This window comes from Lacerta agilis, chromosome Z (assembly GCF_009819535.1).
Source record: "Lacerta agilis isolate rLacAgi1 chromosome Z, rLacAgi1.pri, whole genome shotgun sequence".
NCBI lineage: Eukaryota > Metazoa > Chordata > Lepidosauria > Squamata > Lacertidae > Lacerta > Lacerta agilis.
In genome coordinates, this window is record NC_046331.1 from 36,892,073 (window position 1) to 36,913,810 (window position 21,738).

At 41.0% G+C, this 21,738-nt stretch overlaps 1 protein-coding gene across 2 annotated transcripts in view; it reads left to right on the plus strand.

Annotated features, from left to right (window-relative positions):
• Positions 1–21,738, plus strand: part of CUL4B (cullin 4B) — a 31,056-nt gene that overhangs the window by 2,338 nt on the left and 6,980 nt on the right. Inside the window, exons 2-12 of one of the 2 annotated variants that reach the window (XM_033137053.1) lie at positions 3,909–4,024; positions 9,689–9,792; positions 10,406–10,475; positions 11,340–11,413; positions 12,982–13,144; positions 13,381–13,470; positions 13,719–13,801; positions 14,359–14,426; positions 19,369–19,487; positions 19,964–20,156; positions 21,246–21,350. In XM_033137053.1, coding sequence (XP_032992944.1) covers positions 3,909–4,024; positions 9,689–9,792; positions 10,406–10,475; positions 11,340–11,413; positions 12,982–13,144; positions 13,381–13,470; positions 13,719–13,801; positions 14,359–14,426; positions 19,369–19,487; positions 19,964–20,156; positions 21,246–21,350 — 1,185 coding nt within the window. The remainder of the gene's footprint in view (positions 1–3,908; positions 4,025–9,688; positions 9,793–10,405; positions 10,476–11,339; positions 11,414–12,981; positions 13,145–13,380; positions 13,471–13,718; positions 13,802–14,358; positions 14,427–19,368; positions 19,488–19,963; positions 20,157–21,245; positions 21,351–21,738) is intronic. The other variant, XM_033137054.1, reaches the window with a different exon arrangement.

Sequence of the window (21,738 nt, forward strand, 5' to 3'; positions counted from 1 at the left end):
TAATAATAATAATAATGGGTGGTTGCTGAACAACTCCAAGCACGCCTGGAAGATGCGGACCATTTGGATCCCTTCCAATCAAGATTCAGGCCTCATCATGGGACTGAAACTGCCTTGGTCGCGCTGGTTGATGATCTCCGGCGGGCTAGGGACAAAGGTGAGAGCTGTTTCCTGGTTCTGCTGGATCTCTCAGCGGCCTTTGACACCATCGACCATAACATCCTTCTGGACTGGCTAGAGGGGTTGGGAGCTGGGGGCACTGTTATACAGTGGTTCCGCTCTTTCCTCCTGGGCCATGTTCAGAAAGTGGTGGTGGGGGATGAGTGTTCAGACCCCTGGGCTCTCACTTGTGGGGTGCCTCAGGGTTCTGTCCTCTCCCCCATGCTTTTTAATATCTATATGAAGCCGCTGGGAGAGATCATCAGGGGGTTTGGGTTGGGTGTTCATCAATATGCAGATGACACCCAGCTCTACCTCTCTTTTAAATCAGAACCAGTGAAGGCGGTGAAGGTCCTGTGTGAGTGCCTGGAGGCTGTTGGAGGATGGATGGCGGCTAACAGATTGAGGTTGAATCCTGACAAGACAGAAGTACTGTTTTTGGGGGACAAGAGGCGGGCGGGTGTGGGGGACTCCCTGGTCCTGAATGGGGTAACTGTGCCCCTGAAGGACCAGGTGCGCAGCCTGGGAGTCATTTTGGACTCACAGCTGTCCATGGAAGCGCAGGTTAATTCTGTGTCCAGGGCGGCTGTCTACCAGCTCCATCTGGTACGCAGGCTGAGACCCTACCTGCCCGCAGACTGTCTTGCCAGAGTGGTGCATGCTCTGGTTATCTCCCGCTTGGACTACTGCAATGCGCTCTACGTGGGGCTACCTTTGAAGGTGACCCGGAAACTGCAATTAATCCAGAATGCGGCAGCTAGACTGGTGACTGGGAGTGGCCGCCGGGACCACATAACACCGGTCCTGAGAGATCTGCATTGGCTCCCAGTACGTTTTCAAGCACAATTCAAAGTGTTGGTGTTGACCTTTAAAGCCCTAAACGGCCTCAGTCCTGTATACCTGAAGGAGCGTCTCCACCCCCATCATTCAGCCCGGACAGTGAGATCCAGCGCCGAGGGCCTTCTGTCGGTTCCCTCACTGCGAGAAGCAAAACTACAGGGAACCAGGCAGAGGGCCTTCTCGGTAGTGGCGCCCGCCCTGTGGAACGCCCTCCCATCAGAAGTCAAGGGAATAAACAACTACCTGACATTCAGAAAACACCTAAAGGCAGCCCTGTTTAGGGAAGTTTTTAATTTGTGACTCTGTAATGTATTTTGGTATTTGTTGGAGGCCGCCCAGAATGGCTGAGGAGACCCGGCCAGATGGGCGGGGTATAAATAATAAATTATTATTATTATATTATTAGTAAGGGGGGAAGTTTATGGATATACACATACCAAAAGTGATAAAGCAGGCTTTGATCTACAGTGGTACCTCTGGATGCAAATGGGATCCGTTTCAGAGCCCCATTCGCATCATGAGCAGTCCGCATCCCGAGCGCCACGTCTGCGCATGCTCATGCGATTCGGCGGCTCCAGGGCATGTGCGTGACGTCATTTGACGCGTCTGCACATGTGCAAACCACCAAACCCGGAAGTAATCCGTTCTGGGTTCGGCAGGTTCGTAACCCGTGACAAACGCAACACACAGCGTTCGTAACACAAGGTGCGACTGTATTAATCTCTGGCTTTGAAGAGCTTTGTTATGTCTCTTTAGAAAAATATTTTGTTTTAAAATATCTGTCTCAAAACAGTTCTGCTTTTTAATCAAGTTAATTAACTGTTACTTATTTTTAAAGGAAGTATCTTACTTCAGGAAAGGATAGAGTATATTGGCTGTTTCTTACTTCTAAGTAACTTCCATCACTACAAAAGAAAAACAATACAGATGGTCCTTATTTTTGTATTTATAATTTTTTTTTTTGTAATTTTGACCTCACCAGCATACACACATTCCTGTTTGTCTACCCTTAACATGCAGGTCAAGCTGTCTTTTGTTAAACCGTGTTTGCCTTTCCCAGACACTTTCCACTCATTTCTTTTCTTCTGACTGGTAAATGTGAATCTTGCATTTCCATTTCCTGACTCGTATATAAACCCAGTTCGCACTAAGCATCCATTTGACTCTTTTTATGCTTCTTTTGGGCAAATGCCTCACTGACAAATTAATGGTACCAAAAATGAATTGTGAATTTGCATATTTAGTCTGTGCTTCTCTTCCTTTCCTTGCTGTAATACCCATAGCTGTCAACTTTTCCCTTTTTTTAAGGGAAATTCCCTTATTCCGAATAGGATTCCTCGCAAGAAAAGGGAAAAGTTGACAGCTATGCATATACCACTCTTGCCACAATTGGAAGAGTGTAGAAATGTCTGTGGATGAGGATAGGATACATCTTGGGCTGAAATGGTAACTCTAGAAAGGGAACATCATCTGCTAGCATATAAACTGTACTGGAAATCTGGTGTTCAGGCCACATGAGGAATGTGCACAGTGCCTCAAGAGCTGCTTATTGTGTATCATTGTGCAAATCATGGTGGAGATAGTATATCTAAATTTTAATTTTAAACTTCTGTTTTTAGCATCTACTTTATAAAAGCAATCAGTAGAGAATGATGCAAGATTTAAAATCTACTGCTATAGCCAGGGTTGCTTAGCCCTGGCTACTAATCAGTTTGATCTTACATTATGTTGGAATGATGCTTGGTTTTGAAACTCCACACAAATGGTATGCTTAAGGGGCATTTTAAAATTGATCCATGAAATTGTGGCAGGACACGAGGAATGAATCTTATCCACATCGTAAGTACCGGTAGGATATAATGTTTAAAACATGGTAAGCTAAAAGCCGAGGGGCGCGGGTGGCGCTGTGGTCTAAACCACTGAGCCTAGGGCTTGCCAATTGGAAGGTCGGCAGTTCAAATCGCCTCAACGGGGTGAGCTCCTGTTGCTTGGTCCCTGCTCCTGCCAACCTAGCAGTTCGAAAGCACATCAAAGTGCTAGTAGATAAATAGGTACCGCTCCGGTGGGAAGATAAGCGGCGTTACCGTGCACTGCTCTGCCAGAAGCAGCTTAGTCGTGCTGGCCACATGACCCGGAAGCTGTACGTCGGCTCCCTCGGCCAGTAAAGCAAGATGAGCGCCGCAACCCCAGAGTTGTCCGCGACTGGACCTAACTTAGGTCAGGGGTCCCTTTACCTTTACCTTTAAGCTAAAAGCTAGTACCTTGAATCCTGCCTTGAAGACTTGCATATTGGAATACTTGTGTAATGTGCTACTTGTGATATTTTCGTTTCATGAGGCAGACTGCTGCATTGTCTGTCTACTGAAGATTCTGAAAAATAATCAAGAAAGCTTTGTACACAATACATTACAGCAGTCGACTTTTTAAAGCATAAATGCTTTTTAGTTCTGAATGAGGGGGGCGGTAATTGGCAATCCAAGGCAACCTAGTTTTGTACTGGTCAATTATTACTTAGTAGAACTGTCAAGTTCAGTGGCTAAGTCCCCATGATCTGCAATCCATTTGGCTCATCCCTAATTCAACCATTTCACCATTCTGATGGGTCAGTTTAGCAGAGATCTGTATACAGAGACAATGTCTAGTTTTCATTTGTTTACTTGCAAGTCACTATTGTGACTTTGCTACTGATGGGGCAGAAACTGGTATGTTGAGCATCTCCTAGAGGGATTCTTTGTATGTAGGCATAAGTACAAATGCTTCCTTGATTATGAGTTTTGACATAGAAGTAAATCTTGCGGATCACTATTGAAAGATCACTAAATGGCCTTTGGTCTGCTCCAGAAAGGCTGTTCTTACGTTCTTAAATTATATATTTGCTGTAAAAGACACTAATTTTTAATACCTTGCAGATAAACCTAAACTGCCTGAAAATTACACAGATGAAACCTGGCAAAAACTGAAGGAAGCTGTAGAAGCTATTCAGAACAGTACTTCAATTAAGTACAACTTAGAAGAGCTCTATCAGGTAAGTGTCAAAACTTGTAGCGTTCAATAATGTAGGTGAAGCTGTACTAGACTGTAAACATCCATGAGGTTTTTAGCCCACTTTCTAGGGCCTCAAACTATCTTGGTTTGAAGTGTGGATAAGGACCCATAATCACTCAGTGAAGACCAGGTTGGACAGATGGCACTTCAGAAAACTAACAAGAGCTCCTTCACAAATTCATTAAGCCATATATACCTTTTCCATCAACACAGTAAAATATTCAGATGTTCATCTGAATGGCTTTTTTTCTGGTACATTCACTATGGTTCAGGCATGGATCTGCCACTCTAGAATTTGTAGTGGCACTTTAACAAAACAGTGAAGACTTGCCACAATTTTAGGTTTCTTGCTGTTCAGAAAGGGGCAAAGTACAGTTTGAAGTATATCTTCAGGGGTACTAGATAGGCTGATAAGCCTCACAGGGAAACATTATTGCTGGGACAACCACTTCCATCCCAGTTTTCTTGTTCCTAGTGTGCTGACACAGACCTATTGTGAGGCCGAAACATTGCAGGCAAGGAGCCTCTTTTAACATGAAATTCAAGTAGAACTTCCCCCAATTTTTTGATATTATTTATAAGTAATATATGTATATATTATATATTGCACACTTGTTTAAAGTATCAAGATGGTGTTCAGCAATGTATGCACATATAATAGAACATAAAAAATAACATAAAACATTAAGAGGAATTGTTGGTGCTTGCAGAAACATGAGGTCATCCACTGCTCTGCAGCACTCAAAATACTTTTGATGCTAGTGGGAATGTAAATTAGTGTACTACTATTAGTTTGTTCTTCAAATAGGTAAAGTTAACGTAATTTGAAAAAAGCTAGAAAGGCAAGTTGTCATAAGTAGATCCAAGTTACAGTATTGCTAAAAATGGGGAACTTAAGTTGCTTGCTGACTTTTTTATTGTGGTGTTTACCTACTTATAGAGAAGCAGGAAGCAATGCTGGAATGTTTCAAACTTCAGCCTCAAATACTTGAATAGCTGGGATTTTGCTTGTTTTTATAGGAAGCACACTTAAGAAATCAAAAGTCATAACTTCAGTAGTGCCTTTTACTACAAATGCTTGGTATAAGAATTTTATTCTTTTCTTTGTTGCCTTAAAAGTACTGTAACAGATTCCCTTACCTTAAAGAAGCATTATTTATATGCAGAGTTAAGCATTTGTATAATTTTCGTGTATACAGTATTTTATAGGATTACCTCATCTTCTTTATCACTTACCATCCCTTCTTCCCTATCTGTTCCTATCTTATTTTGAATGCATGTTTTTTCTCTCTCACTTTAGTTTTGCCAGTTAACTGTTGAGTTTTCTGTAGAAACACAGTATTTCACAGACCCACTAAGCCTTTGCTTAAGACTTTATAATCTGATTATGTGTGCTTCTATGGAATTACTTTGCATCTTCACTGATTTTGGAAAGATAACCTTTACTTTGGGTTTTGTGACTGTCAAAGGAAAGATTCTTACTCTGCATGCAGTTCCTATCCAGTTTGTTCAATACCCGTCCTTCAAAGGTCTTCTTAATGTAGATTATTCTGTAGCTATTCCGGTTAATAACTGTGTAGGATTTTGAATCTTTGAAACTGCTGTTTGGATATCACTTGTTAAGTGTACTTGTTACCTAATGGGGGGTTTGAACTATTTCTTAAATTATCACTATTATCACTATTAAGAAGTGAACATTACTCCATAGGATAGTATAAGCAAAAGACTGAACAAAAATAATGACCGAAACATGGGCTGTTTGATGTTGCCATTTTAAAATGGGGGTGGGAAGGATCTTGTTAGAGTGCTTCTTGTTGCATGGCTGTTCAGGTCAAAAGTTCCTAACATTTAAAATATAAAAACAACATTCAATTATTGTTAATATTTTTAATTACTTTTTACCCATAAAGGTCTCAAGATAAGATACAGCAGAACAATAAAAGCCAGAAAAGATTAAACAATGTATAGTGAAAAATACATAAAATGCTAATACAGTAACATAATAATAATAAGTCCTATTGCTTGTGATACAAATCTCATAGACACATACATCTGACATAACTTCCACATGGAGTAAAGTCCAAATTTTACAATTGCATAGTTGGAGTTGGAATGGCCTCGAGCAGGCATCCCTTGCTTCTAAGAGCTGTTGTTCTAATTGGCATGTGGGAATCTCTTGCCGCAGAAAACAAAACTAGATTTAATTGGCTTAAGTTTAAAGAAGGTAGATTTTGGTTGAACATTCGGAGAAACATCTTAATAGTTGGAGAAATTCAACAATAGAACCAGTTATAAGATAGGCTTTCCATTGTTGAAACTCTACAGGCACTGGCTGGGCAGGCCAGCATCTCTGGACAGGGCTGGGAGAGAATGTTGCCTGGGATGCTAGGAAGCTGCTGCCAGTCAGTGTAGATGCTACTGTGCTGGATGGGCCAGTGATCTCACTATATACAAGACTGGTTCCTATGTTCTTCTGGATTTTCTGCCTCAAGCAGGGAATGGGACTACATGGCCTACGAAAACTCTTGTCAACTCTTGAATTCAGATAGGGAGAATACTGTATTAGGTTGATTAACATGTAGCTCATATCCCAAGCTTTGCAGCTGATGGGAGAACCTTAAACATCTTTTCCTCTTGTTTCCTTGGGAGTCCCTTAAAAGAAAGAGTAACTAGAAATTGAACGGTAGGCATACCACGCAAATTGTCTTGTGGCTTATCACCATGTTTCTCTTACCTCACTTTGAGGAGGGTGTCTTGCTACGTTATTGATAATGTTAATGCATTGTGTTTTCTGGCACACAGCAATTACTGTGAATTAATTATCGAAGCATTCAATTGGCATTCTGCTTTATTATTTATTTATAGCATTTGTACCCTGTTCTTTAGCCAAAAAGGCCTTTAAAGCGACTTACATAAAATCAAAACAAGACACTCTATACCTACAGGTTTACAGCCTGAGAAAACAAACAAACAAACCCCACAACACACAAGGGGGAAAGGAAAAGGATGGAAGATGAAAATAAAAATAAAAACTCTGGCACCAATTTCTAGACTGTTTTTCCTATATTGACTTGTCGGCACAGTTCAAAGGCAGGTGGTGCCTGATGCTGGGCTTCCGGCAGAGCCAATGGACTGACCCTGCTTCCTTTCCCATTGAGGCATTCTGATGGAATGGCTTCCCCCAGAAGACAGTTGAGGGAGAGAAGGCTTGATGGGTCTAGTCAGTGTGTCACAGCAGAGCCTCTCAGCTTCTCAGCTGTACATTAGGGAATAATTGTTATTTAGCAGAGTAATTGACTTCCTCAGGAGGTAGCAGGTCTCCTTTTGCTGGAGTTTTTAAGGCAAGAGTTGGGTGGTCATCTGTTTGGGATGCAGGAGTTTCATCTTGCATTGTGGATCCTTCACTGAACAGAAGCTTGGACTAGATAACCACTCTTCCACATTTCATAGATGAGCCTTGTGGCATACCAGTAGGAACAACTTTCTGGAAGATACTTAAAAGCTCATTTAAGGGTTATTTGGGGATAAACTTTTCAACCAGTCCTTCTGACATCTTTGGGTAAGATATCCTAGTAAATTTTTATATGTATGTTCTGTGGAAATCTGTCAGGCTTCTAAGGTTAAGGCCTTAGGGGACCCCTCTCGAGTATGTGTTCAAAGTGATCTCAGCTAGCACCAGATATTTTTACAGCAAAGTAACTGTATTTTCTATTGACACTGTTCATTTGCATCTATTTTTAACATGTGTTAAAATAGTAATATATGTTGCTGGTTATGTGAATACTTGATAAAATTGTTCTGCTAAAGACCAGCTGCCTGGTAGATGTATCCAATTCCAAATGTGCATTTTAATGCACGATTATGTATGCCACAGCAACAAGATCTTTTTCTCCCACATTCCTCAAAAAGATTCTTACGAGTATTGTTTTGATCAGCAATAAACTTCTTAGTGCACTACTTCCCCTGCTGGCAAAAGCAACACTAGATTATTTAGGTCTCCCACTTCTTCAAGCCCCCTTAGTAGATCTTTGAGGTGAACTTATTCATACCAGTCCCCTTCTCTCAAATGTGCTGAATGTAGGATTAGTGAATAAATTTGGCTCTCCTTTTCCAAGCTGGTCTCATAGGGTTGTTTCAAGGTTTTTCTTAATTTAGTCCATAATAATTTATTTAAACTTCTTCATCAGTGGACCTGGTGCTTTCACAGAAGAAAGGAACAAGTGACGTGAACAAAAGAAAGATTTCTTTCCTGAAGTCCTTACAATCACTATACTTTAACATGGGGAGGGCGGGAGGTTAGAATTAATATGAGCAAATGCAACTAACATGTACATAGACTTTGTTTTAGTTGATGAGGGTACTTAGCATTTATAGACAATGTTCACATGGGTAGCTATATTACTGTTGTAGCAAAACAAAAGAATCTTGTAGACTCTTGAAGGCTTACAAATGTATTATGGCATAATATTTCTGGTCCACAAAAGATTATGCCACAATAAATTTGTTAGCCTTTAAGGTATTGGGGTTGAAGAGAAATATATGACCTTCCGTGTGTTGCTGGATTATCGGATCCATAATCCCTGATCATTGCCCATGCTGATGTGGCTGGAGTCCAACATCTGGCGGGTCACATGTTCTCCATGTTTCAAGGTGTTTCGAGGCTTCTTGTAGTATTTACATAGTGCAGTTGAAGTGTTCATAAGTGCTTTGTGTTCTTATTTGATGAGTACTGTGTCTATATACCAGCAAGCAACTGAAATGACATTTGAATAATTTTAAAATACAGCACCTAAAATAAAACACAAAAAATATATTCCTTGTGGTTTCAACAGCCAGTAAAACAGTAAATTCTGTTGCAGACAATGCAGTTTACTTACTAGTAGATGTTTTTAAAATTGCAGCCTTGGTTTTAGAGTAGTGTACAAATAATTTTTTGTTTGAACTATAATTGTGAATCTATGGTAAGCAAAATTAAGGCTACGCATTCTTCATCACTGGGTCCTGTTTGGGCTGCATGTCCTTTAAATGGCAGAGTTCTTTGTCTAAAATGTTGCTCATTTGATAGTCTTGTATTCCATTGTTTTATTCCATTTTCTTCTTCATGATGTTACTGTAGTTATATTAAATGAGCTCAGTCAGCTGAAAGGCACTCTGCCCAGGGGAGCATGAATGCAACTGCAGCGCATTGTGGAATGTATTTTTGTTCTGTGAACTAACAGCAAAATTGAGAGGCAGATCTTTGGGGTCCCATTTTAAATGAGTAGTGTTTGTGCAGAAAGTATCCAAAAGCTGCAAATGACTTGAGACCTGTGAGCAGGGTTCCATTCACATACTGGGGATTTCCCACGCCCATTGTAGCTCTTGGCATCTCCTGAAAAGCCACTCTTGTGGGTTAGTCATATTCATTTAATTGGGTCTAATCTGAGTGGGTCTAGTTTTGAATACCACCCTTAACTTTGATCTCTAATTGTCTAGTGATGCCCCCACATCAGATAGGCATGTTTTAAAAAACTCGCTGGGAAGAATCATTTTGACTTGTGTTTTTCTGAGAGCTGGCATGTACAGAAAAAGTTGTGAATTGTAGATGGAGTCCTGCAAATGTTGGTGGAGTTCTTTTCATGTGTCCTCCTTTTCCTTTTTTTAGGCTGTTGAAAATCTCTGCTCATATAAAATTTCTGCAAATTTATACAAGCAGTTAAGACAGATTTGTGAAGACCATATCAAAGCACAGATCCATCAGTTCAGAGAATATCCTTTTTGAGTAGTGTTTGTTCGTGGACTTCATTTTTATAATGCCTGAAATCCAGATACATACACACATCTGTGTTCTTCTGTTTTTCCCTCTGAGCATCTTCCCTGTCAAACTTCAGGGTGGATATTTACATCCTTGTAGTCTTAAAAATCAGTTTAGCATCTAGGATAGTCTTTTGAAACAGTAGGTACTGGGAAGTAGGTGAGGTTTGGTGCTCATATCCCCTGAGGCTGTGTGTATGCTTATGATATTACTAGATCACAGTGCTTTGAATTATTGGTATTATCAAATGTGGACACCTAACTTGAAAGACAAGGTAAGTTCTTTCATAACTTTAAAACTATTGAGTTCAATGGAATTGTGTCATCACAAGTGTTTGATTAACATAGTAGCCCGTTAGATTAGAATGGTGGTCTCTTGGCCTTTAGCTGATTTTACATGATCAACTTTTTCATGGTCACATCGTAGCCTAAAACAAAGGCTTTAAAATAGAGCTGGCAGTTTCTTTTGTTTCAAATGAATCTTGCAGCGATGACGCAAAAGAACAATATCATCAGGCATTGGTGTTGTCCCAGTTGTTGTGTTAAATATTCTTAACTCCTTCATCATGGATTCATTGGACAGTGTTCTTTTTCTCAAGAAAATAGACAAATGTTGGCAAGACCACTGCAGACAAATGGTAAGGCTTGTTTTCCTTCCAAATAATACTTTTGTGAACTTGGATCCCAGATGCCCCCCCCCCCCACCAACACCTGCAACTTCCTGAAAACTACATTGCGAGTTGGAACAGGAACCATCTTGAGTAGCTTTCCAGGGGTCACAGATAGATGTGGAGGCAGGGGAGATCATTAGCTGTGCAGAGAGAGAAATGCTTTCTGCTCACAGATATTTAGGCAAATACTATTTTTTGTTTTGTACCAATATTAGGAAATGATGCTAGCAATAATATATTTAGGACCTATTTTTGTTGTATTGCTTTTGTGTCCTGACATCTAGGCACTCAGTTCGCAACTCTTGGAGACAGTTTCTGTCACTTCAAATCTGGTACATTATGCTACATAATTTTTAGGGGTCCCTTAGGAAGATAACCCTTTTTGCAATGTGCCTCAGTAATTTTAAAAGGGCAGCACCATAAAACCTGCTTAAAGAAATATTTCATCAGGATATTATATGAAGAATTAGATTAAAATGTGCCAACACCTCAGTCTCTGGAAGGAATGAAGTTTCCCCAAGTGACGGGAAGTGCAGCAGCTTTTGCGTGTCTCTTAACCTGTCCTGGTTGTGGAAACCTGCACATTAATGGGGCAAGTAAGAGGATGTGCACCATTCATCTTAAGGAACATGGTAAAGCAAGAGGGAGGAGTCAGTCAATTCATATGTTTGATTTTTCTAAAGTTGCAGTCAATAAGTCATATTTGGAAGCAAGTCCTGTTAAAATTGGTGGTCTTTCCAACCAAGTAATATGTTTAGGATCAGTGCACAAAAATGATCTTGCTTATGTCAAAATGTTTATGGCTTCATTTTTCCCCCCTCCCCCTTACAGATAATGATTAGAAGTATCTTTTTGTTCCTGGATCGAACATACGTTCTTCAAAATTCAATGCTGCCATCAATTTGGTGAGAATGAAAAGAGAAGTATTGATTTTAGACTTCCAAATGCTTTGTCAAAAATGTAGATTCAGTTTTTCTTCCCTTCCATTGTGATTGAGTGTCACAGTGAACCGACAGTGAATAGAGAATCTTTGTAGCATGGCTGGTATATATGTTTTATTTGCTATTCCGACCAGCCAGAGGTGTGTGTGGCAGTTTAAAGCTAAAGTTAAGCTAAAGCAAGTTCATATTTGGAAAGTATCAATAATCTCCAGAATGGTGAACAAGGTCACTGTGCATATTGGTTGGATACCAAGAATGGCAGCAGTGCTACATGTTGGGAACAATTGAGCCATCAGGAACCAGCTTGGCAAAAGGGTCTCAATGAGTTCTGGCACCATGTTCAAACATCACAATAAGCCATACACAAGCCATTTATGCCTGCGTCTTGCCTCTCCACCAGCACTGTGGAGAAACAAAGAACAATTAGCATTGTTTCTTTTGTTCCTGGTTTTTAATCACTGTTTGCGTGAGCACAACAATGCCTGGTTCAGGTATAATGCTGAGCAGGTGTTATCATGGTTTGTTTCCTCTGCACGCTCACAGTGAGAAGCAAAACAATCCAGGTTGACGCATTCATGGTAAACCATTAATTATCCTTTACTATGAAACGGGCCAGTGGCAAAAGCAAATAGCAATTTAGTTTTGAAATTTTAAAACAGGTGATACAAAGTAGAATGCTGCTAGCCTGGAACAATTCACTGGTTGTTTTTGTTTTTAACCATGTAGTTAAGCATGCTTAACAAAATGAGGACCTTTGGGTTATGCCCTCCAGAACTCTACTCATTGTCTGTGTACTTATTTAAAATCTCCTCAGTGACTTTTACAGGAACAAAATGTGTCAGAGTTTGGTTTAGAGCCTTGTGTTCCCAGTGCAGTATCAGTGTTATAAGTGGTGCACATTGGGTTGGACCTCAATTTATCATACCGTTTATAGAAGGACTCCTTTCGTGAAAGGAACTATTAAGTTTTGTTCCAATCTATTTATTGCTTGTATTAAACTTACTACTAGTATTACATTTGGGAAGCACTCCTGTTGTTTTCTTCCCCAGCCAACTGCCTATTTTTAATCTTTTAAATCCCATTCTCAACTTAACTCTGGAAGAGTTCCCAGTATGTATATTTATCCAAATTTCAGGTCATATGAGTAGGTATATCCAGTTAATATGAATACATATATACATGCCTCTTAAATGCATTTACACACATTTTTGGGTTCTCGGAAAAATGTGCAGGTAAAATGGGCCCATTCCACCCTTGGGGCAAGAGCTTGCTATGGACATTTACACAGATCACTTAAGGCCTGGTCAGGCACTAGTTTCTGAACCCTTTATGAGAATCTGGCTTGCTGGGTTAGGTCATATACACATGAAAGAGCCAAGGACTCACTTTCTTTTGTGCTGTATTCAGAAAGTAATACCTGCTTAGGCCTGTAGATTACTTCTGGAGTTGAGCACTTAGACAAAATAAATGCAGAACAAAGCTGCCTCTTTGTGTTGGCCTCTGCTTCCTTATAATGATTTATTTGTTTCCAGGGATATGGGGCTAGAATTGTTTAGGACTCATATAATTAGTGATCAGAAGGTCCAAAACAAGACCATTGATGGCATCCTTCTATTGGTTGAACGAGAGAGGAGCGGCGAGGCTATTGACAGGAGCCTTCTTCGCAGCCTTCTCAGCATGCTTTCAGATCTTCAGGTAAGCAAGGGATGCCCCATCACATTGAACCTGTACGTGTTGTGCTGTGTTGCACTGTGTTGCGCTGCGCTGTGTTGTGTTGTGTTGTGTTGTGTTGTAAACCGCCCTGTGATCTTCTGATGATGGGTGGTATAGAAATTTAATTAATAAATAAATTGAATGAATGAATGAATGAATCATGTCAGAGTAAGCTGTGAGAGCATCCTAAGCAAATGACCCATTTCTGTTTCCCCCAGATTTATCAGGATTCTTTTGAACATAGATTCTTAGAAGAAACAAATCGCCTGTATGCAGCGGAAGGACAGAGGCTTATGCAAGAAAGAGAGGTATTTTATTACCTTATTGCTCATGGGCACCATCGGGACATTAACCTCCTGCTTAATGAGAGCAGAACAGTGTCTCCCAAGACTTGTTTTGCTGTGCTGACATGGGCTACAATTAAGTATTTCACCAATAATACGACGAGATATAATAAAGCCCCTCCAATTTGGTTCTCAGACATTTTTTTTTCCAATAAAGGACATGCCATTCTCACCTTATTTAACTTTTCACTATAATTTATTCAATCTGTCAGGTTCCAGAGTACCTCCATCATGTCAACAAACGCTTGGAAGAAGAAGCAGACAGGATTATCACTTACTTGGATCAAAGCACGCAGTAAGTGTGTGGACTCCCTCAACCTGGTGTGTTAAACATGTTAAATATGGCCTCCTGGTTTCAGCATTTCTTTTTGCCAAAGTGTGGTTTAATTTCCTAGACATAAAGAATAATGTCAAGCAAGGCCACACTCACATCAGTTGTCAGAAATTACATAGTTTCCAGGAGAAAAGACAAGAGTTGACACCATTAAAACCATGCAAAACTTAAACAAGTTCTGGGAATAAATTGTCAAAGATGATGAGAGTTGTAGCTCATCAACATCGGGAGGGCATTGCATTGGCTACCTCTGCTCTGGATGATTTATCTGCTTTTATATAAAACACAGGAGAGACCAAAAGCAGTTTTTTATGCACACACACAAACACACACACCCCAACTATCTGGACCATAAACACATTGTTAACAAGTAATTTGGAATGTTATTGTTTGAAGCATCTTGGTGTTCCAGTTGGGTTGAAAATAGTTACCATGGAGTCACAAAGAGTCAGACACGACTGAACGACTGAACAACAACAAAGCAAAAGGAATGTAATTCTAAACACTTTTTCCTATAGGAAACCACTAATTGCTACTGTAGAAAAACAGCTGCTAGGTGAACATTTAACAGCCATTCTACAGAAAGGTAACCTATCTTTCTTCATATAAATCTTTCTTCTTACTGCTTCTTCAGGGCTTTCAGTTCCCTATACTAAACAGAAATGACCCATTCAGGTTCTAAAATCCCCCTTGCCCACCCAGTTCATGAAATAGCACTGAATAGTATACACAAGGGGGACTTGCAAGCAGTGGCATAGCAAGGTCGGGGTACCCAGTGCGGGATTTTTTTTTGTCAACCCCCCCCCCCCCCACACACACATTGAAATTATTAAAAGAAAGAAAGACAGTTGCAAGTGTTATTTTCTGGTTTATTTACTTAACATTGTGAGCAGAAGCACTTAAAACTGTTTTTTCCTAACTTTGTTCTCTGCAAATTTTGAAATCACATCAACTTCCAGAGTTGGTGGAGCTAGAATAAAACCCAGCCACCCCTCCAGCTGGACTCCGTACATGGAACCTGTGTTCGTGTGTGCTGCCTTCTTCCATTTCAGGGGGGTATGTGGGCTAGATGACCCTTGGGGTCCCTTCAGTCCTGCAATTCTAGGATTCTCTGTCGCCACAGGCAGAAAAATGTCTCAGGCCAAACAAAAGGTGTGGGCACCAATCTGCATGGCTTCATAAGAAGATGAGGCACATTCATGGAGGGCATGATTACCTATGGCTACCATCCAGGATGGCTCTGCTCTGCCTCCATGGCAGTGATCCTTTTGAATGCCAGTTGCTGGGAACCACAGGAAGGGAAAGGGCTGCTCTTGTGCTCAGATCCCGCTTGCAGGTTTCCCAAAAGGGGCATCTGGTTGGTCACTGAGAACAGGATGCTGGACTAGATGGGCCACTGGCCTGATCCAGCAGCAGGCTCTTCTGAAGTTTGTATGGTATTTTAGTTGCCATTTTCTCCTAGAAAGGCCTTAGCAGGGAAGGTGATGATGGCCACAGAATACAAAACCCTGAACTGACCAGGTGTATTCTGGTGTGGAGAGGTAGCCAGATGAGAGAACAGCCCAGTGAACAGCAGAGAGAACAGCCCAGTGAACATGCAGATGCTCCTGGGTTCAATCCCCACAGTCAGTGTCAGGGTGTGTGTGCCAGGAGCATGTCAGTAATAACTCACATGGCTCCAGTAAAGTTAATTTATTCAAGGAAATAAGCAGCTCAGGAGTCCAAGCCTAGTGAGCACACCAACTCTTTCCAGTAGATCTGATTCTGGACTGCTCTGCCACAGACTCTCTCAGCTCACTAAGGCCTGTTACCTCTCCAGCTTCCAACATTTCCTCCTCCCCATCTGCTCCCTCTTATCCCTCTGACCATTCATCATCTGCTACCCTTCCCTGGGCTCTGAGCCTTCTTCCCTTGGGGGTTCGCCAGCTGGTGCCTCCCACCAGTCCTCTGAGTCCAGCCAGTCCATAACACCCACCAACATGTCTAGGTAGGGCTGAGAGAGAACCTAGAGAGACAATGTTGCCAGTCAGTGTAGACAGTACTGAGCTGGATGGACTCAGTAACAGGCAGCTTCCTACCTAAGAATCTGTAGAATATAGCCACAGAATTGTAGAGTTGGAAGCTACACCCAAGGGTCATCTAGTCTAACACCCTGCAATGCAGGAATCTCAATTCAAACATTTAAGACAGATGGCCCCCCAACCTCTGCTTAAAAGCCTCCAAGGAAGGAGAGTCCACCACCTCCTGAGGGAGACCATTCCTCTGTCAAACGGCTCTTAACTGCCAGAAAGTTCTTCCTGACATTTAGTCGGAGTCACCTTTCTTGTAACTTGAACCCCATGGTTTGGGTCAATCCAAAGAGGCTTCCCCTCCCCTGCCACCTCATACATTCAGCTGGAGGTGTCTGGCAAGACACAGGCTGCCCCATAAGCCCTGCCATGCTAGCAGTCACTATGTGCTCCATCAGCAGAAAACGTTAGTTGAGGTTACTGCCTTGCATAAAGTTTATTGTATCCCTGCAGCAGCCTTTGTTCAACTTTAACAAAGGTGCTTCCTACATTCAGCCCAGATCCAGTGCCAGCAACACCCAGTGTCTTGGGTCAGCTTCTGGAGCTCCCCTATTGTTTTTTAACCATTAATTTCCACAACTAACCACAAATAAAGAGTAAAAATAGTAAATTCCCCCCTCCCAGTCTCCATACAGCAATAACACTTCAAAACCTTATCTTTGAGGTTATTTAAACCTTGAGACTTCCCTCCATTCCCTCTTCTGGTTCCATATACACAAAATTCTTCTGCATATCCATAATTCATACTTCATCCATTGTTATTTTCTTAATTTTATCCAAATCTCTACTGATTGCAAGTGTATTGTCCAAGCTTGCTAATGTATCTATTTATTTACATTATTTTGCACATATATAACAAATATCTCCCATTCTTTTTCCTAGCTTTGGCACACTTATATTTCACTGGAAGGTGACTCATGTTTAAGATTGTGCTCGCCTTCCTCACAGGCTCCTCTTTGTCTCAGAGACTGTATTTTCAACCTCTTTTCAACCATCAAGTCTTCCTCAAGTGTTGCCTGCTTCCCACCCCTACCATCGGTATCTACCCTGCGTGTCTCCTGAGTTTTTTTCATATTAGTCTCATCCATTTCCCCTAATTTCCTCCCTTCCTTGCTTCAAGACATTCACTGCTTCTGTTATCAATGGTTCTATCTTAGTAGTCAATTCTGGCACCATTTCAATATTTTCATCAATTCGGGCTCGAATCTTGTCTGCTAAATTATCCCAAATTTCCTTCATCTCTTTAATCAATTCTTCTTTCCACACAGAGAAAAGTCCCCTCAATTCCAAGCAAACCTTGTCCCTTGACATGTTTTAAACGACTCCAAATACTCAGGACCGTGTGAAATTAACATAATTCACTCTGCCTTCCCTGGTTCTCAGAACAGTCAGTTTTACAGTACCGTAACACATTGTCAATGCCACTTTCCCAGGAAACACCACTTCCTGTACTTTCCCTCCAGCCCGGTTACCCATTACACATATACAGTTTAAAATAAAATCCAGATTTCCAATTAACATTCAAAATACACAAATATTTACATTAAAAAGAACACACACAAAACAACAGAATGTCCAGAAAGTATAAGCAATGACTTATTTTCCCAGGGAAGAGTAGATAGTTCTCACTCATCCAATTCTCTTGAAATGTCTATAAGGAGTTGCAGACAATTGAAGATCCTTATAGTTTCTCTTTTCAGCAAAATATAGACATATGTAGTCCTTTCAATGTTTCAGCCTCTCTGACCTGTTCTGATCTTTAAAGTTTCAGTTTATCTCTCCAAGCATTTTTATAAGCACACCTGGCTTCCAACTTTAAGAAGGCAGGGTAGGGGCTCTCAGATGCTCCCAGATTCTGCCTGGGTCCTGGCACCACCTTCCCAACAATCTTTGTAGAAATAGTTTCTCCTTTCAAAAAGACACAGGCGTATCTAGTCCTTATTGATATTTCAGCTTCTCTAGCCTGTTCCAAACTTAAAATTCCAATTTATCTATAAGAATACTTTGAAAACAAACTCAATCTTCTTTAAACCACTCCAGCCAAGGTGTATTCACAATCCAGTTATAAATCCAGTTGAAGGTAATAAATAATGGGTTTCAGTTAATTTTTAGCCTCAATGTCACACCAATAGGCAAATATACCATTGATGCCTGCCTTGAGGCCCCCCCCCCCGCGACGCTGGTGTCCCCAGAAGCGCAAAGCAAGGGCGCACAGGAGGAGGAGCAGGCAGTGGCACCCCCAGACAGGGCTCTGTGGCATCCCCGCTGCCTCCACTCCATTGCGGGGGCCCATCCCAGCACGTGCTCAGGCAGGGAGAGCAGGGCCTGGCCATGGAGGTGGGAAGGGGACATGATGCAACTCAACCCTGCTCGGTTCCTTGCCAAGCTTAGCGAGGGTGGGGCATGGGCAGGGAGAGCAGGGCCTGTCCTGGTCAACTGCACATGATGCAACTCAGTCTCAACCCCACTCGGTTCCTTGAGGTAATTTGTGTGCCCTTCTCCTCAAGTACAAATTCAGAGACAAGTTCAGCCGGCATTTTGTCACCCCCCTCCTGATTGCACCTGGGGCAGACTGCACTCAACACACACCCCTTGCTACACCCCTGCTTGCAAGTCCTGTCTTCATTCTAGCTAAGGAGCCACTGTAGTGCCTTCAGATGTGTTTCAGAATGAAAACATAATATTCCTAAGAACAGAAAAAGAAAAAGGATGGGTATAGGTTGTCCGATAAGACTTGTCAACCCTATATGGCATTAAGAGTTTCAAGGCAATATGGATGTCAACTTTCAGTGGAGGTGAGATAAACTATTTTTTTTTGCTTTCTGGCCTTTTAAAATCGTGATGTTTAAGACACCATGCTTTTCAAAGAGAGAATGAAATCTGCTTTTCCTGAAGGGCAGTTAACATAGGATTACTAGAGAGCCTGTAACCCATATTGGTAGGAGTTGGGTGCATGAGATACAGACAGAAGCATTATCCATGAGACTCTAGAGCAACATCTAGCAATGCTGTCATCATTGTTCCAAAGCTGGTGGAGAGAAAGGGGGTGTTTTTTAAATCACATTTTGCTTACTATTATAGGGTGTGTGAAAGAACTGAAATTGCTCCCTGTAGCTGTGCAGAATGGAAGTGTTTGTTTTGCTTTATCCCATTCTTTATCCTAGGAGTTTGTGAAGGTGTACATGGTTATTCTCCTCCCCATCCCCAACCTTGCCACCATTTTTTCAATGTTAACCCATTTTAAAGATTAAAAAAATCATTCTTCACTAGAAATGATGTGGCAGGAGCCTCAGCAATAGATTTAAGACACTCACTTCTGAAAACTGTCTCATCCAATGTGGTTTCTCAATTCATCTGTTGTCTCGCATTCAGTCTCCTCCTCACCTTTTAGACCTGTAGTTTCTTAAATATTCTCAGTTGCATTTGTTTCATTTGGAGTAACACATCTTTATCTTGCAGGTTTAAATCACCTTCTGGATGAAAATCGAATTCAGGATTTGTCTCTATTGTATCAGTTGTTCAGTAGGGTGAAAAATGGAGTGCAAGCTCTCTTGCAGCAATGGATTGAATATATAAAGGTATCAATATGGGACTTATTTTGAAAAGTTAACTTGGAGGACCAAGTGGGGAAAGATGACTGCAAAATCTTGGTTTATAAGCCATATGTGACAAATCATTTGGTTAAGCTGTCACCATAGTTTTCAAAAATACAGGTTGAACAAGTTTGCATTGTTGCAAGCACAGTGGGGAGCCATCATCTCTATTGGATCCATTGCATTCTCTTTCTTGACTTAACATTCCGAAAATCTTCATGAGTTAACATAAAGCTCCCTGGCTGACTTTGTACCAGCTTCATTGAGTTGTGGTGGTAATTAAATGGGGGTGTAGGAACCATGTGCACCACCTTGAGCTCCTTGAATAAAGGGCAGAGTGTAATGAAATAGGCAATAAATTGGTTGGTGCATACTGCTTTTGTGTAAAGCATGCAATGTGTGTGCTTACGCACGAGGTCTTGTTCGAAAAGTGTGTTATAAATAACTTTCCTCCTTTGCAGGCATTCGGCAGCACCATTGTAATCAATCCAGAAAAAGACAAAACCATGGTCCAAGAGCTACTAGACTTCAAGGATAAAGTTGATCATATAATTGACATATGCTTTTTGAAGAACGAGAAGTTTGTTAATGCCATGAAAGAAGCCTTCGAGACCTTCATCAACAAAAGACCAAATAAACCAGCTGAGCTTATAGGTACTACTTCTTGTTGTTGTTTTATTATTATTATTATTATTATTATTATTATTTATTACTTCAACTTATTAAGACTTCTACCAGTAAGTCTCAAGATGGTAGTGGAGAGCTCAGTGAAGATGCTGAACTATTTTGTGGCAGCTGTGAAAAAGATGAATTGCATGCTAGTAATCATTAGGCACCCAAAACAAAGCTGCTGCTAATACTATAGTGCTGTTACACAAATATATGGTGCAACCACACTTGGAATGCCCTGTACAACTCTGGTCCTCTTACCTCAAAAAGGATATTGTGAAACTGGAAAGGGTTCAGAAAAGGGTGACCAAGATGATCAACGGGATGAAGTAACTCCCCTTTGAGAAAAGATAACAACATTTGGGGCTCTTTAGTTTGGAGAAAAGGCAAGTGATAGAAGACAGGATAGAGGTGTAGAAAATTACACATTGTGTGTAGAAAGTGAATAGATAGAACCTTGCTCCCTTTCTCATGAGATCTGAACATCCAGTAAATCTGAATGTTGAAGATTCAGAACAGAAAAAAACGAAGAACTTTGCCTTCACATAGCACATACTTAAACTCTAAAATTCAGTCTCACAAGAAGTAGTGACAGCAACTCCAGCACTCCTGGAAACATTCATATAATCACAGCTGGCACAATTATAGTCTAGTTTAAAACATGGAAGTGAAATGCCTATTACAGCTAGCAGATATATTGTGCAACATTGTATTTCTGAGTTTGGTTCTAGTCAGTCTTGTTCCTCTGATGGAGCTTTGCAGCCCCTTGGCTGTAAGAGGGAATCCAATCAGACCTGATATTTAAGAATTGGTCATACTTAGGAGCAGCAAGGTAGGCTGGAGAAGATGGTGGTTTTGAATGCTCAGAGTTTTAAGTTCCCTTTTGCTTTCCACAGTGATGTCAAATTTGGTAGATGCTAAGGCTGTTGCCGGCATGACACTTCTTTTCTGTTAGAACTGACAATGAGCCAGTGGAGGTTATAGAACACTAGCCTAGTCAACAGTAAACTAAGACTTGGTTTAGGAGTCCCTGCTCAGATCCATCATTTCCTTTGTGGTTTTGTGTTTCTTCAGCTAAGTATGTGGATTCAAAGCTTCGTGCAGGCAACAAAGAGGCTACTGATGAGGAGCTCGAAAAGATGTTGGATAAAATTATGATTATATTTAGGTTTATATACGGTAAGACCTGGTCTTCTTTACATTAGGCACCCATGCATATCAGCAAAAAATATAGGCCCAATAATGCTGACTGAATAAGACTTAATCAAAAGTTTAACTGTTATTCTCCCAGCTTGTTTGGGGGGTTAGGTCTGCAGGAATTGGAGTTAAGTCTTAATTAAATGCGCAAGATTGCATAACTCAGGTTCATTGCCTTAACCCACAGGAACTACTTTACGCACATCAATTTTTAAAATGAATCTGTAAACTATTTGCGTTGTTAAATACTTGGTGGGTCGGAATGCATAGATAGCAACTGGTTCTAGCATAGAGCCACTCTGAGGAAATAAGAAGGTTGGGTCAAACCTTCCATTGAATCTCTCTGCCATCTCAAAATAATCTGCTATCA